General features: G+C 38.9%; 1 protein-coding gene across 1 annotated transcript; it reads right to left on the bottom strand.

Annotated features, from left to right (window-relative positions):
• Positions 1 to 5286: 5286 nt before the first annotated feature.
• Positions 5287 to 14261, bottom strand: LOC119430628 (vitellogenin-1-like). The gene is made up of 33 exons (XM_037698069.1): positions 14222 to 14261; positions 13347 to 13367; positions 13007 to 13158; positions 12655 to 12906; positions 12404 to 12565; positions 12176 to 12324; positions 11946 to 12096; positions 11699 to 11856; positions 11446 to 11611; positions 11219 to 11344; positions 10903 to 11121; positions 10599 to 10816; positions 10418 to 10515; positions 10207 to 10331; positions 10024 to 10125; positions 9816 to 9935; positions 9546 to 9735; positions 9346 to 9439; positions 9068 to 9253; positions 8823 to 8958; positions 8529 to 8745; positions 7898 to 8436; positions 7620 to 7724; positions 7336 to 7539; positions 7107 to 7249; positions 6900 to 7035; positions 6702 to 6825; positions 6433 to 6613; positions 6255 to 6349; positions 6009 to 6103; positions 5766 to 5931; positions 5483 to 5644; positions 5287 to 5391 (listed from the first exon to the last, which is right to left on the bottom strand). The coding sequence occupies exons 1-33, from the start codon at positions 14259 to 14261 to the stop codon at positions 5300 to 5302; spliced, it is 5124 nt and encodes a 1707-aa protein (XP_037553997.1). The 3' UTR covers positions 5287 to 5299.
• Between the last annotated feature and the right edge of the window lie 1580 nt (positions 14262 to 15841).

Here is a 15841-nt window from a genome sequence, read left to right as displayed (position 1 = left end):
ATAACGAACAGCTGGAAGACCAATTAACACTAATTAGGTCAGTTGACAACATGATTGGGTATAAAAAGAGCTTCTCAGAGTGTCAGTGTCTCTCAGAAGCCAAGATGGTAAGAGGATCACCAATTCCACCATTGTTGCGCAGAAAGATAGTGCAGCAATACCAGAATGGTGTTACCCAGCGTAAAATAGAAAATACTTTTAAGTTATCATCATCAACCGTGCATAACATCATCAAAAGATTCAGAGAATCTGGAGCAATCACTGTGCGTAAGGATCAAGGCCGTAAAACTTTACTGGATGCTCGTGATCTCCGGGCCCTTAAACGTCACTGCACCTCAAACAGGAATGCCACTGTCAAGGAAATAACAGAATGGGCTCAAGAATACTTCCAGAAAGCATTGTCAGTGAACACAATCCACCGTGCCATCCGCCGTTGCCAGCTGAAACTCTACAGTGCAAAGAGGAAGCCATTTCTAAGCAAGCTCCACAAGCTCAGACGTTTGCACTGGGCCAGGGGTCATTTAAAATGGAGTGTGGCAAAATGGAAGACTGTTCTGTGGTCAGATGAGTCATGATTTGAAGTTCTTTATGGAACACTGGGTTGCCATGTCATCCGGACCAGAGAGGACAAGGATAGCCCAAGTTGTTATCAATGCTCTGTTCAGAAGCCTGCATCACTGATGGTATGGGGTTGCATGAGCGCTTGTGGCATGGGCAGCTTGCATGTCTGGAAAGGCACCATTAATGCAGAGAACTATGTTCAGGTTCTAGAACAACATATGCTCCCATCTAGACGTCATCTCTTTCAGGGAAGACCCTGCATTTTTCAACACGATAATGCCAGACCACATTCTGCAGAAATCACAACATCATGGCTACGTAGGAGAAGGATCCGGGTACTGAAATGGCCAGCCTGCAGTCCAGATCTTTCACCTATAGAGAACATTTGGCGCATCATAAAGAGGAAGGTGCGACAAAGAAGGCCCAAGATGATTGAGGCCTGTATTAGACATGAATGGGAGAGCATTCCTATTTCTAAACTTGAGAAACTGGTCTCCTCTGTCCCCAGACGTCTGTTGAATGTTGTAAGAAGAAGGGGGGATGCCACACAGTGGTAAAAATGGACTTGTCCCAACTTTTTTGGGATTTGTTGACGCCATGAAATTTGGAAACAACAGATTTTTCCCTTAAAATGATAAATTCTCTCAGTTTAAACTTTTGATCTGTGATTTGTGTTCTATTCTGAATAAAATATTAGATGTTGGCACCTCCACATCATTGCATTCAGTTTTTATTCACAATTTGTTTAGTGTCCCAACTTTTTTGGAATCCGGTTTGTACATTATTCTGCATGGTCTTTGTTAGTTTGGCCTGCTCCTAAATGCAGACTCCAAAAAAAGGTCTGAAAATGATGTAACGCTTCAATTTGGATTATGTTTAATGTCAAATTTTTTTATGACATTTACTCTCTCTAACACAATGACAACACTCGAACAGTGCAAATTTGTAAATTTTCACAAATCTAAACTCAACGGCATGCGTGATGTCATAACGTTGTGTTGGCCCTGCAGGCATCGTTGCGACTTTGCAAGTTCTCCCACTTAGAAATTATAGAGGGGTCTGAAATTTTCATCTTAGGTGCATGTCCACTGTGAGAGGCATACATTTTCTTATTCAGAAATCACAATGTATATTTTTTTAATAATTTATTTGTATGTTACTGCTGCAAATAAGTATTTGAACACCCGCCAATCAGCAACAATTCTGGCCCTCAAAGATATGTTAGTCCGCCTCTAAAAAGTCCACCTCCACTCCACTTATTATTCTAAATTAGAAGCACCTGTTTGAGGTCGTTAGCTGCATAAAGACACCTGTCCACGTCACACAATCAGTAAGACTCCAAATACTAACATGGCTAAGACCAAAGAGCTGTCCAAAGACACCAGAGACAAAATTGTAGACCTCCACAAGGCTGGAAAGGGCTCCGGGGCAATTGCCAAGCAGCTTGGTGAAAAAAAGATCAACTGTTGCAGCAATTCTTAGAAAATAGAAGAAGCTAAACATGACTGTCAATCTCCCTCAGACTGGGGCTCCATGCAAGATCTCACCTCGTGGCGTATTGATCCTAAGAAAGGTCATCCTCTCCTTAATACAGTGCAGTCGTCCTGTCCCATGTGCAGAAAAATACCCCCAAAGCATGATGCTACCATCCCCATGCTTCACAGTAGGGATGGTGTTTTTGGGATGGTACTCGTCATTCTTCGTCCTCCAAACACGGCGAGTGGAATTAAGACCAAAAAGTTATATTTTGGTCTCACCTGACCACATAACTTTCTCCCATGACTCCTCTGGATCATCCAAATGGTCATGGGCAAACTTAAGACAGGCCTGGACGTGTGCTGATTTAAGCAGGGGAACCTTCCATGCCGTGCATGATTTTAAACTATGACGTCTTAGTGTAATACCCACAGTAACCTTGGAAACAGTGGTGCCAACTCGCTTCAGGTCATTGACCAGCTCCTCCCGTGTAGTTCTGGGCTGATTCCTCACCGGGGCCATGTATTGTGAGATTTTGGGGAACAACCTCCTTCCCTCAGTTAGAGCATTGAATATGGGTTGTGGCTGGGTCTTCCAACATGACAATGACCCGAAGCACACAGCCAGGATAACAAAGGAGTGGCTCCGTAAGAAGCATATCAAGGTTCTGGAGTGGCCTAGCCTGTCTCCAGACCTAAACCCTATAGAAAATCTTTGGAGGGAGCTCAAACTCCATGTTTCTCAGCGACAGCCCAGAAACCTGGCTGATCTAGAGAAGATCTGTGTGGAGGAATAGGCCAAAATCTCTGCTGCAGTGTGTGCACACCTGGTGAAAAACTACAGGAAACATTTGACCTCTGTCATTGCAAACAAAGGCTACTGTACTAAATATTAACATTGATTTTCACAGGTGTTCAAATACTTATTTGCAGCAGTAACACACAAATAAATTATTTTAAAAATCATACATTGTGATTTCTAGATTCTTTCTTTTAGATTATGTCTCTCACAGTGGACATGCACCTAAGATGAAAATTTCAGACCCCTCCATGATTTCTAAGTGGGAGAACTTGCAAAGTTGCAGGGTGTACATCCCTAGTTTTGTACTCAGAAATATAAAATAAGCTATTTGTTTTGTTAGAGCAGAGGATTCCATCTCTGTTCTTTGCAAATGATGTGGTCCTGTTGGCGTCATCGTGCCGTGATCTCCAGCTCTCACTGGAGCGGTTCGCAGCCGAGTGTGAAGCGGCTGGGATGAGAATCAGCACCTCCAAATCTGAGACCATGGTCCTCAACTGGAAAAGGGTGGATTGCTCTCTTGAGGTCTATGGTGAGGTTCTGCCTCAAGTGGAGTTCAAGTATCTTGGAGTTTTGTTCATGAGTGAGGAAGAATGGAGTGTGACCTTGACAGATGGATTGGTGCAGCATCTGCTGTATTGCGGACTCTGTACCAATCCGTTGTGGTGAAGAGAGAGCTGAGCTGTAAGGCAAAGCTCTCTGTTTACCGGTCGGTCTATGTTCCTACCCTCACCTATGGTCATGAGCTCTGGGTAGTGACCGAAAGAATGAGATGTCGGATACAGGTGGTTGAAATGAGTTTTCTCCGCAGGGTAGCTGGAGTCTCCCTTAGAGATAGGGTGAGACGTTCAGTTATTCGGGAGAGACTCCAAGTAGAACCGCTACTCCTCCACGTCGAGAGGAACCAGTTGAGGTGGTTAGGGCATCTGGTAAAGATGCCCCTTGGGCGCCTCCCTAGAGGGGTGCTTCGGGCATGTCCAACTGGGAGGATACCCAGGGAAGACCCAGGACACGCTGGAAAGACTATGCCTCTCGGTTGGCCTGGGAATGCCTTGGAGTCCTCCCAGAAGAGCTGGAAGAGGTGGCTGTGGAAAGAGATGTCTGGGCCTCCCTGCTCAAGCTGCTGCCCCCATGACCCAACTTCGGAATTAGCGGAAGATAATGGATGGATGGATGGATATTTGTTTTGTTAGCTTAGTATTTTAGAGAATGTGGTAAATGTATTTATCACTGTGGTTGTGTAAAACTACATCTGAACATTTTTTGTTTGTGGAGGTATGCAACAAGTGATCCCATTTCCTTTATTTACCTGTTTGTGTTGCAGCTAATGCTGCCTAAATGTAGGATTTCACGTTGGATTACTTTATCATGTTAAACTTCTTTGGTGTCACAGTTTTAGATAAATGCAACTATTTCTTTCATTCCAATAAGAAGCTTGAACAAAAACAATAATATATGATTTCTCCAATTACATATCAGATTACTAAAATCTGATTACATTTTTAAAAATATTGCATTTTGAGTGTGTAAAAGGCTGTAAAACTTAAGGGCATAATGTGTTGGACATTAAAATATAAAGGATGACCCACTTCAGTGTTAGTATGACTGTAACCTTATTTGGTATTTTGTATCGGCTGTAAGTTGTTTCTCTGAAATGTGAAAAAGCACACAAGTAATGTATTTATTGTTGAAAAAATTATTTTGTATTTAAAAACTCAGGAAGCTTCTTAGTTTTTGTCCTTTATGCATCTGTTTATGAGATAGTTTTTTCATTTTTTCTCCTGCACTGTCAGCCCTTGGAGTCACCATTGTACCATGTGACTTAAATATAAAGATGCTGTGATTAACTCCAGATCAGTGGGAGTGTCATCAGAAGTAAAAACCTCCATACATTTGGCAGAATAGATTTGATCTTGTAAATTTTCCATAAACTAGACTGTGGCGACAATAATTTTGAAACTTAACACAAGGTAGGATGTAATTATGTTTTGTTAAGCTGTCAGTCTGTTAAGGTTTAAATAATTGAATGCTTACTATGGTAAATGAAATCCTATTCCAATATGTCAAGGCTGTTATGATAGCCTTCCTTACATATCTGATGAAGACAACATCAAAGAGTTAAAATTTTCAGTAAAATTTAAATGCTCTTGCCGTGGTGCATTCAACTGAGGGGGAAAAACATTTGTGGAACTAAGTGTTAATGGTTTTAAATGCTGCTAAATAATATCCAATTATTGAAAATATGACATGCATTGCTTACTATTTCTATTTTTTCTATGTATGATTGGGATGAAATGCTTAAAAGTTAAAATCTTTTTTTTTTATAAACTTGCAATATGATTTAAGTTTACAAGGTACAACCAAGAACAAAAATAATAAATTCTTTAAAATGATTTTGAGATGCACTTTATTTATAGTTACAGATAAAACACACATTATTAGGTATTGACAGGAGATGGTGGTTTTAAGCACACTTGGCATTGCATTTACAGGCCAGGTGAGCCTGTGTGGTTTCCCTCAGGTCTACGCTTCTGTCAAAGACGCTAGTGTGAGAATCTGTAAAAACAAGAACAAATCAGTTAGAAATAACGTTTTTTTTGTTGTTATTTTATGATCTATGAATTTGCATGTCTAGTTTTAGACTCACCAACTGGCTGACAGTTGTAACCAACAGTGACATCAATGGTTTTGGTGGGAACGCAACCAGGCAGACAGCGTGGCACAGGCTCAACAGAGAAGCATTTGGAGTTCTCACCATGGATGGTAACTTGTTTCTCCAGGGGCACAGACTCGAGCTTCAGATGGCACTCTGTAAGCGAACAGTGTTGAATATAAATGATGCAATGCTTGTGCACAGTACCTAAAGACATTTGGGCTGACAATTTAATTTTCTAATTAAGACTTTTTTTCACTTAATGTTTTTGTCTTACCAGAAGGATCCCGACAAGTATCAGATGGCAAAATCCAGGATTGTGCAAAGCTGACAGAGTTCTTCACTACACGTCCATTAGGGGTGTGATACTCCTGTCTGACTTCCCCATCAGCCTTTCCACAGAGTCCACAGGTCTTGCCTTTCATCCAGTCCACAACTAGAATCTGTAATGTTACATTTTGCCTTATAATTTCAAAAATGAAAACCAATAAAACACACTAATATATGGTATAATTTTTACCCTCCATGTATCCTCGTCAAAGTAGACTTCCTGGAGACCATGGCTAGGTGCATACACAGAAAGGCCCTCTCCTCTACGTCTGATCTCAATGGAAGCTGTAAAACAAGTTGAATTTAAAATTGGATTAAATTTTTAGGCTGTGGTTTAAGCACAACTGTAACTGCTTTTTATATATTTTTTTTAATTCAAAGTAAATACTAGGCTTTTAATAAGGGAAAGGATGAGATCAAAACTGGTTATAGGAACCTGTTGGGTGACGGTATGGCAGGTTGGTTAGGGGAATTTCCATTTCATTGACCTTCACAGCCACATCATCTTTCTTTTGATACATGTCGATATCACTGCAAACACAAAAGCCTCGTTTAGATTAAAATTATTTTATGTAAAAGCCAAAAGCTCATTCTTGTTTGAGTTGAAAACCTACATGTCAGCAATTTTGACATTGATGTGATGCTGCTCCGTTGAATCCTTCCTGAGGAGAACCATGAATTTCAGCTCCTCTGTGCAGTCCTGGGCCAAAACCTGGTAGCAAGATGAGGGCATCTTGTGTGTGTATGTCCTGTTGTTAAATGTGGTCAGATTATCCTTGATGTAGCTACATTCAGCTGGGAAAAGGAAAAAACAATAATTTTAAAATTGTTGTAAATTTTCCAGATATTGTACTCAGTTTTTAACTGTAACATAAGTTGTTACCTGCAATGGCCTTGGAAACCATGAAGTGGACTTTCTCAAAGACTTCATCAAAGGGGATGGAACTTTCGAGCTCCTCGATTGGCATAGTTATAGGAAGATGCATAGTCATGTTGTGGACTTTCCTCTGTAAGTAGAATAAATATGTTATTTAAAAATCATGAATTTGTTGGTTTAGCAGAACAGCACAATTTCTTGTACCATTGGGGTCTTTGTAATGAAATCAAGTGTCCTGTTGGATGTTGCAGCCACAGTGATGGAGATATTCCTGGTGCTGTTCTCACTCTTTACTTTAATCAGGTCCTCCAGGATTTCAACAGGAATGTATTTATATGTCCTGAAAAAAGCAATATTTTTAAAAATAATCCTCATCTTAAGGGGTAAAACAGAACTTGTAGTAATTCATACATCTTTCCATAGCGTGTAAAAACAGATGGAAGTCTTTCCCAGGACATTCTGAGGCGAGCTGCTGGGCTTGACCCCACAAGGCCAGTTTCTCCAGTCACCATGGTGCTGTACTTCTTGCATTCTTCTCCCCAGGCAAATTTAGCCTATTAAAAAACATAAACATTTGAATAATGTCTCATTTTATAGGTTGAACTCCTTCTTTGATGTAATTTTTTAAAATGTGTCTTACAGTAACTTTGTGCTTGCTGAGCAGAATGCCATCAGCACAGAACCTCCAGTTGTTCTCATGAGCAAGAGGAGCAAAAATGACTTGAACTCTGTAGGTTGGTTGGTCGAGGTAGACAACGAGCTGGTATCCCTTAATTTTCTTATCAGCTTTAACGGCACGGAAGATGACGGCCAAGATGGCATCCTCATCCTCAAGGTACTTGTTCTGTGGTGACAGATATGGATAAATATTGAAAGTTCACAGACAAAAAATCACTACTTTTTATTTTGTTGACCATATTTCACCTTTTTGTAGATGGCCTCAAAGCTGGCTGCACTGCTTCCACTCCGGGACTCTGATTTGGAGGTGAGAGTCTGCTCCAAGAATGTTTTTATTGAAGTTAGTAAAAGCTTTACCAAAAGTTACAAAATAGTGAATTTAAAGAGCATATACATTGTAACATACCTTGTGCAATCTCTGGAAGGTTGCAATCCAGTGCTATTAGAAATAAATTGTCAGATCTTAGACCAAATACAAGACGTTGACTGTAAAACTACTTTCAAAGCAAGAAAACAATGTTTACCCTTGAGTCACGAGCACTTGAGCTAGAAGAACTTGAAGAACTTGAGCTAGCACTGAAGAGCGATGCAAGGCTTGATGCAGAGCTGGTCCTGGATGAGCTGCTGACAGATCTTGAAGAGCTGCGTTCGCTGCTGCTGCTGCTGCTGCTGCTGCTGCTGCTGCTGCTGCTCCTGCTCCTGCTGCTGCTGCTGCTACTGCTACTGCTGTTGGTGCGTATAGCAGCTGCATTGATTGTCTTTCTTTTCCAATGGGCTGATGAGCTAGAAGAGGCAGATGACGTCTTGGAGGAACGGCTTGAATCAGAGCTTCTGGAGCTAGATGAGGAGGACGAGGAGGAGGAAGAAGAGGAGGATGATGAGGAGGAGCTGTTACTTCTGGAAGACAGGATTTTGTTGAGCTTCATCCGAACTGGGTCGTTCATTTCCATGTCATTCTCATCCATGTCGTCTTTGTTCAGATGGATCCGTTTAATGATCTTCTCTGCTGCCTTTGCTCCAACCCTGATCTCCATCTCCAATCTCTCAACAGCTTCACCTTCCACTGAAAGGATGAGTAAATAATGCCTTTAATATATTTTTTGTGTGCACAACGTTCCTACAAAATGCTCATAATGGTATTTCTTCAGTGCTTACTTGGTGTCACAGAGAAAGAGACATTGTGGCTTCCGGCCAGTTTGTACAAAACAATGTCATGGATGGAAGCACCATTTTCAGTTTCAACCTTGAAGCAAGCCTTCAGTCCTACATCATGGTACTTGGCACAGTACCTCTTTGCAAATGTACGAATCTTGTGTTTGAGTTTAAGGTCGTCAGCTTCATCATCCATATGAAGGATTTCGGAGGATGATGACTATGAGGAAAAATGAACTTGAATCATTGTATAACACTCCAGATACATTTGTAGGTAATAGAATTGTTCAGTGTTACCTCATCTTCTGATGAATCAATCCTAGATGAGACAATCTTGCTTGAAGTGGTTTGCCAGACTTTGGTAGGGATGACTGGAGTGACTCTCTCAACAGTGGGCTCCTCAATATTTCTTGCTACAGCATAAGTCTCAACACTGGTCAAGAAAGAATAAAGATATAATCATCCAAGTGGTAAAGGTAAACACAAAAGTCATGTTAAATTATTTGAAACATAAATAAACTGAGTTTAAAGTTTAGACTTACTTTATAGATGTAATGTTTTCAGGCACAGAAACAGGAAGAGCTTCAATCTTGAAGTCACCCTCTTTAATGTCGAGTCTTGCATTAATTTTTGCGGGCAAAATGGTGTAGGCATGAGCTTTGAATACCACATTAGCCTGGAGAACGTCGGTATTAAGTCCCATCACGGCATATGTGTTCATAGCAACACTAAAGAGAGAATAATGTTTTATTATCTTCATTTTTATGGCATGAAATATTTTGGTCTCACTGTGACAAACAGTGTAAGTCAATACATTTACCTTGGTTTGATCTCAGTCTCCAGCTCAATATCAGTTTCCAAAAGACTTCTGAGGGGGAAGTTTTCAGGCAGACGTGGTGTTGTGGTGGGCTTGACTAAAAATCAGGAAAGATCATGAGTTATTTTTTTGGTATTTTAATTGATTTACAAAAAGTGTATATGGTGTTGGACAAAATTATTTATTTTCCACAGTTTACTTACTCTTAATACCAGCTGTGGCCACAGCAGCAGAATACAGACTGAGCTCCATTGGCACACCAGCAGCAGTGGGTAAGATGCGTCTCATCTCAGTAGCCAACAAAGGTTTAGTATAGTGGAAATCAATACCAGACAGAAGCAGAGTCTTCAGAGCATCTCTTCCAAATTCCTGAACATGTAATGTCTTGGCATACTATAAGGAAAGAATACATTATTATTATTTTTGTTTTGAAAACCTTTGTTTTGAGCTTAATGGGTTGTTTTTTCTCATACTTCAACAGCCTGATCAATCATAGTTTTGTCAATGTGAGCGAAGCCAATCTCTTGTCCAAAAATCTTGACATAGATGGAAGCCAGAGGTTTGCTGGTGGGCAGAGACCTCCATTCAGACAGCTGTTCACAGAGAAAAGGTTATCAGTTTCTTTAGTTGGCACTGAATAACAATTTGTTCATTTTCTTTGTGACTTCCAGTGTTGCTTACAGCCTTGATGACACGCTTCATTTTGGTGATCCTGTCAACATTTTCAGCAAGTGCAGGGTTTTTGAGAATAGCTTCCTGAAGTCCCTCAGATTTCACTCCAATCTAAGGAACAGAAAATAGAAATGTATAAAAGAGCACTTTTATAATTAACTGCTGAATAAATTGATTTATATTTTCCCGTACCTCTATGACATCAGCAGAAACTCCAGCAATAAAGGCTCTGGCTGTGGCAACGACAGATTTAGGCAGAATGGAGGCGGCATCGTTGATGTAAAAAGCAGTAGCAGCAGCACCAAGCATCAAGGGACCTGATAAAGATTTAATTGAATTACAGTTTGTAATGCAGCACAGATCAGTAAACAAACAAACAAAAAATCATTTATTAATGTCATACTGTTGTGGATGTCAGCATGGACAACCCTGCTGAAACGGAAGCTCAGTCTGTCCAACTTAGAACCCAAGATTTTCATAGCAACTCTGCAAGCTTCAGCGCTGTAATGGAAGCATAGGAGAGATGACCTAATGAGAATGTGTACACAAAGTCTTGACACTTTGGGATCAAAGAGTTGACGTACACTGAGGAATGGATGGTGGCTGGGGTCCTGCTCAGAGACTTCATGTGAGAGTAAGTGAAGCTAGCAACCTGCAAGTTCTCCTCTGTTTTCACCGAGTTGGCAACAGTGGTCACCAATCCCATAGGAGGCTTTGTCTCGAAAAGAACGATGCATGAAAGCATACGGAGTTCTGGGTGCAGAGCCTTGTCCATGTAGAGCTGAAGTGCCAGTTCCTGGACCTAATTCAGAGGAAAAGAATAAAAGTCAATGTGGATTTCTGTGAAAAGACTTGAACACTTCCAAATATTTGATGTTGAGACCTCACCGGTCTGTGCTCTTTCTTTGCAATGTTCCTCAGGGCCATGATGGCTTGACTATGGACTCTCATTGGCAGGGATGCAGCGGCAGTACCATGAATGGGCAAGATCTTTGTGATTGACTTGATGCTAGAATGATGTCCAGCATTTGCTAAGACCTTCAAGGACAGGACAATGTTGTCTATGTCGTTTTTAGCAACAGCTTCAGCAAGACGCTCATGGATGGGCTGCAAGGTAAGAAAAAATGAAAATAAGCATTTTTTATCTTATTTATTATATTTCTTCAATATAATGACTAAAATAACATTCAGAAGCTTTGTTTACCTTTATGTATTCAGCAGGACAGACAGATGACTCAGAACAGTTTTTATAAATCATTGTACCATAGCCAAGGCAGATGATCTCATGCAGAACTGGGTTTGCCACTACTTTGTGGTTGTCCATCAGGGTCTAGAAAAGTGCAAACATCAAAAATATTGTATTCATTTTTGTCATTCGCAAATATATAATGTAAAACAAACAAACAAACAAAAATTTTTGCAGGTCACAACCTCAAAAATCTTGATAGTCTCTGTGTTTGCTGAGACCATGTGAACAGCCGCAACAAAAGCCTGAACTTCCTCAGCCACATTCATCTCATCAGCTATGAATTTCTCCTTGATGAACTTTAGAGCAGCAGGAGTTGCAGTTGCAGGGATGGCATCCAAGAACCAGCGTCTGAGGGATGAAAATGGAATGGGTCAAGAAGCTCATCTAGTTTCAGTATTTAAAAACATGTTCAAATGTTCAGTCACTGAAATCCACCTGTGAACTGGCATCTTTTTGAACCGGTTCCAGTACAATTCCAGGTCTTCATAGTGAGCTACACGGAGGAGTTGGATCATTTCCAAAAACTTCAAAGGCGCATGCTCACTGACATACTCAGCATTGTGGGTAGCCAGGTGGTTCACAATATCAACAGTCTAAAACCACAGGATAGAAATGGTGCTGTTTATTGAGGACAGGTTACACAAATTCAGTGTTATTTTTTTAAGGCAGTCTAAAATCCTACCTGGGCCCGATGATCGGTGATCTTGATAAGCTGAAGCGGTGTCTGAGGAAGTTCAGAGGAGAACTCATATTCTAGAGAGCCACGATCATGGTACTCGGCCTTAATGGCTGGAATAGGAGCTTTCTCAATCTCAAGGAACACCAAGGACTGCCTTTGAAGAGAAGCAAACAAAGGTAAAGTTGCACCTTCTTTAAACCATTATATTAGCACATTTATAAGTTTAAGCTTACTTGGTCTTCATCTCAACAGCTCCATTGTCCTCAGAGAAAGGTAAAAACTGGATCAACTCATTGACCTCTGCCTTCAGGATCATCACACCGTTAGAAACTGGCTTCAAGACGTAACTGAATGTTGTGGTGCCTCTCAGGTTTTTGAATTCCTGTGAGTACAGATCCCATATTCAGGCAATGTTCTGGTTTCAGGATTGTATGTTTGACATCTGATAGGTTTGAACTTACCCGATGGTGCTTGTCATGTTCCTCAGTGTATGCCAACCCCATGTCTTTCATGATCCATTCATGACAGTTGTTCATGTCCCTGGTCTTTGTCAGAAGGATGTTTTCAATTCGTGCATCTTCACTGATGGTATAGAGTGTCTTGCACACACCCTGAGTACTGGTCTGTAGAGCATAGCGGCAGTTTAGCTGGAAGTTTGAACTACTTGTAATGGATTTGCAACACAAAGGCTACAGAAGGGTTTGTGACAAACCTCCTGCAGATCGTAGACTTTATGGGTCTTCTTGATGTTTAGCTGCAGGATATTCAGAATGCCTCTGTGGATGTTCATCACAAAAGTTGAGATTTCCTCAGGAGCATGAAGGTTTCCCACAATGCCGTTGTTATATTCAAACTTGATGGGCATTGCAAGCTGAGGTGCCAGAGCTGCCTTCAGCTTGGTTGCAGGCACTGCTGGATCCTTGGGCCAATAACCGCTGTACTCATAGAGCTCAGGTTCCACAAGCTATAATTTAATAGTAGTATAATATGAATTAATAAAACAGACTTGCAGTCTTTGTCTCAGAAGTAACATTTTCTCTGCTGCTCATGGGTTTTATCTTTACCTTCATAATATACGTATCATGGTCTTCGGCACTGAGGAGAACTTTGGTGATGATTTTGACTCCAGCTCTCGCCAAACCTTCCTCATGGAGTCCACCCAGGATGAATGCTTCATACTTGTAGATATAGGTGTTACCGGCAGCAAACTCAGGGGCTGTAAGACCCAAATAAATCTGTTATATATGTTTCTTGGCAAACATTATTTAAAACATAATTTTAAATAAATTAATAAAATGTGCAACATTCTGCCAAGATTTATCACTGTCATTTATTTTTAGTATCAAAAAATGTTCTAAAATATTGTAACTGTCCTTTAACATAACAATCAAGCACTGAACTTACCAAAGTCGGTGCTTTGCACAGCTAAAATAGAAATAATAATGAATTAATACCTCACCATATACCCACAATATACCTTTATGCATATTACGATATACAAACTGTAAAGTATTACATTATATTTGTTAACACACAAGTGTGTTTTACAAAACGGCAAATACAAAAGAGATACAACAAATAATTTTTTCATTGTCAAAGTTCATAATTTAAGATATGTACAAAAATTAAAGGATGACTAGCCATAACAGCGAATTAGGAGACAAATCAATTACAAAGCTACTTATTTAAAAAGTTTTTTTTTCTGGGAAAAAAAATATCTAAACTGTATATTTGTCTTAAACATCATTATTCAGTTGTATTTATGATGTGGTGTTTCTTTTTACCCATTTATTTTGAAGCTTCTCTTTTCTTTTGTATACAAATTATAGATTTCATTTTCCTCAAATGATTTGAACTTTTATTTTAAATTACTTACATAACATAGCAACATTTACTTAAAATGCATAAGCAAAATAAGCTTTAGAAACATAATAATTCTTAATCTATATAATATTGATTATGTGATTTAGTAAGTGTCAAAATTCCAGACAGAAACCTTAAAAATAGAAGAAACCAAAGTTGTCTGCTTTTAGTCTCTGAATTGCCTTCTAAATAGTCCTAAAAAAATAATACAGGAAATAAAGCCTTTTAAATTATGGTAATTCAAATAATAGATTATTTATGTGTTCAATTTGATTTAGACAAAAATAGGAGTACTTCTACAATACCAAATGTGAAATAAGAGAAGAAAATCATTTAAGAGGAAAAGAAAGTGGAAACACAAATTCTAAAGTACTTGCAAAATTAATGCCCATTTTCAAATGCAAAATCCAACGTACCCACAAAGGCCAAAGCCAGGGCAAGCACAACCGCTTTCATGGCTGATGAGGTTGTGACTGTCTGTGTTGAACAGCTGCTTTTTAAAGGAAAACTCTGTGCTGACAAAGCAAAGCGTTATGTAACAAACACAAAATGTGGACTCTTGTATGTTTGATTATTGCACCTAATTTGATAGATAACATATTCTTCTTTCAACCTAAAACCCATCTGTGCTGTTTTTTTGGTCAGCAAACCAATGACCTTAACTCATCATCAAAGAAGGACAAGTTAGGGTCACCTGACCTTGTTCTTTAATTCTGGTCAAACTTTGAGCATCGCACTCTAAAGTGTTTGCTCAGTTTCACAAGACAACAAATCCTACTTTTGTTGGAAACGGCTTTATTCTGATAAAGTTTTCCAAAAGTTAATTTCTGTATTTTTGTAATGTTAATGTTACATGAAATAAAATGATTTTAAGTAACATTTTGTGTGAGCTGGGACATAAACTTAGTGAAATGTCTAGAAGGGTATTATTTTTTGTTCAATCCAAGAGTTATACTTTAAGTATTTGGTTAGAAAGGATGGTAAAACAGAAAAAAAAAACTTTTAAAATGAATATACACTTTTATATTTTGTTTTGTAACACAATTCTAATGTGCAATTGTTTTAGGCAGGTGTAATAAAATGTAAAGTAAGAATGCTTTCACAGGAATTCTGAATCAGATACATTTCATGTAACCCCTTACACACTAGATATTGAAATCAGACCTTTTTGGGTGCAAAAAATGAATACTTTCAAAAAGAACACTTTCCCAGAGCAAATCTTTCCTCTGTTGTGCCATCACATTTTCTATTGTCAACTCTGTGCTTATAAAACTTACATTTTGTTTGTTTGTTTGTCATTTTTATTCATTTCATATTTAAAACACAAAAACAATTTAGAAACCAAATGACATTTTAACACAGGTAACATTTTGTTCTTTAATGTTATTGACATGCTGAAATGTCATTGTGACCTGGCATATGCTGGGGAAATTTAATCACTCAAAGCTCAAATTGCCAAATATCACAGTGTTGTTGCATCTAGTCTAGTGGTTGCATGAATTGCGGTTTTACAAACAAATGCATTTAAAGCTTGTTAGTATGAAAAGAGGCAGTTATCTGAAATGTCATTTTTATTAAAGTTATGCAGTAGTAATTCTGTTTGGTGTGTGAGTTTACTTACTGGTTTTTTTTTTTTTTTGCATTTCATTTTTTTTGATCCAGTATACATTTCAATAGACTGAATAAGCTTGTCTTCTTATTTTCTAACCATTCCAAACATGTCCTATATAATTTTAATATTTTTCTTTATGTGTTGTCATGAACTTTTTTTTTAACAACCCTATCAGTCTTAATTTGGGGTGGATTTTTTTGTGACTTCTACTTCTGGGAAGACTGTAAACAGTCTAAAATGTTTTTCACCTGTGAATGATTTTTCTCTGTAAAATAATGGATGCCAAATTATTTGAAAATGGCCTTATATCCCTTTCCAGATTGATTGACAGAAATCATTGTTTCTCTAAAGTTATTGTTGATGCATTTTCTGCTACTACTATTTCCCACTTAAATCACTTGCAAGCAATGACGTCCTTTTATTA

Source organism: Nematolebias whitei, chromosome 3 (assembly GCF_014905685.2).
Source record: "Nematolebias whitei isolate Nwh7 chromosome 3, NemWhi1, whole genome shotgun sequence".
NCBI classification, from domain to species: Eukaryota; Metazoa; Chordata; class Actinopteri; order Cyprinodontiformes; family Rivulidae; genus Nematolebias; species Nematolebias whitei.
The sequence above is the reverse complement of the archived record's forward strand: the minus strand, read 5'-3'. Positions and strand labels throughout refer to the sequence as shown.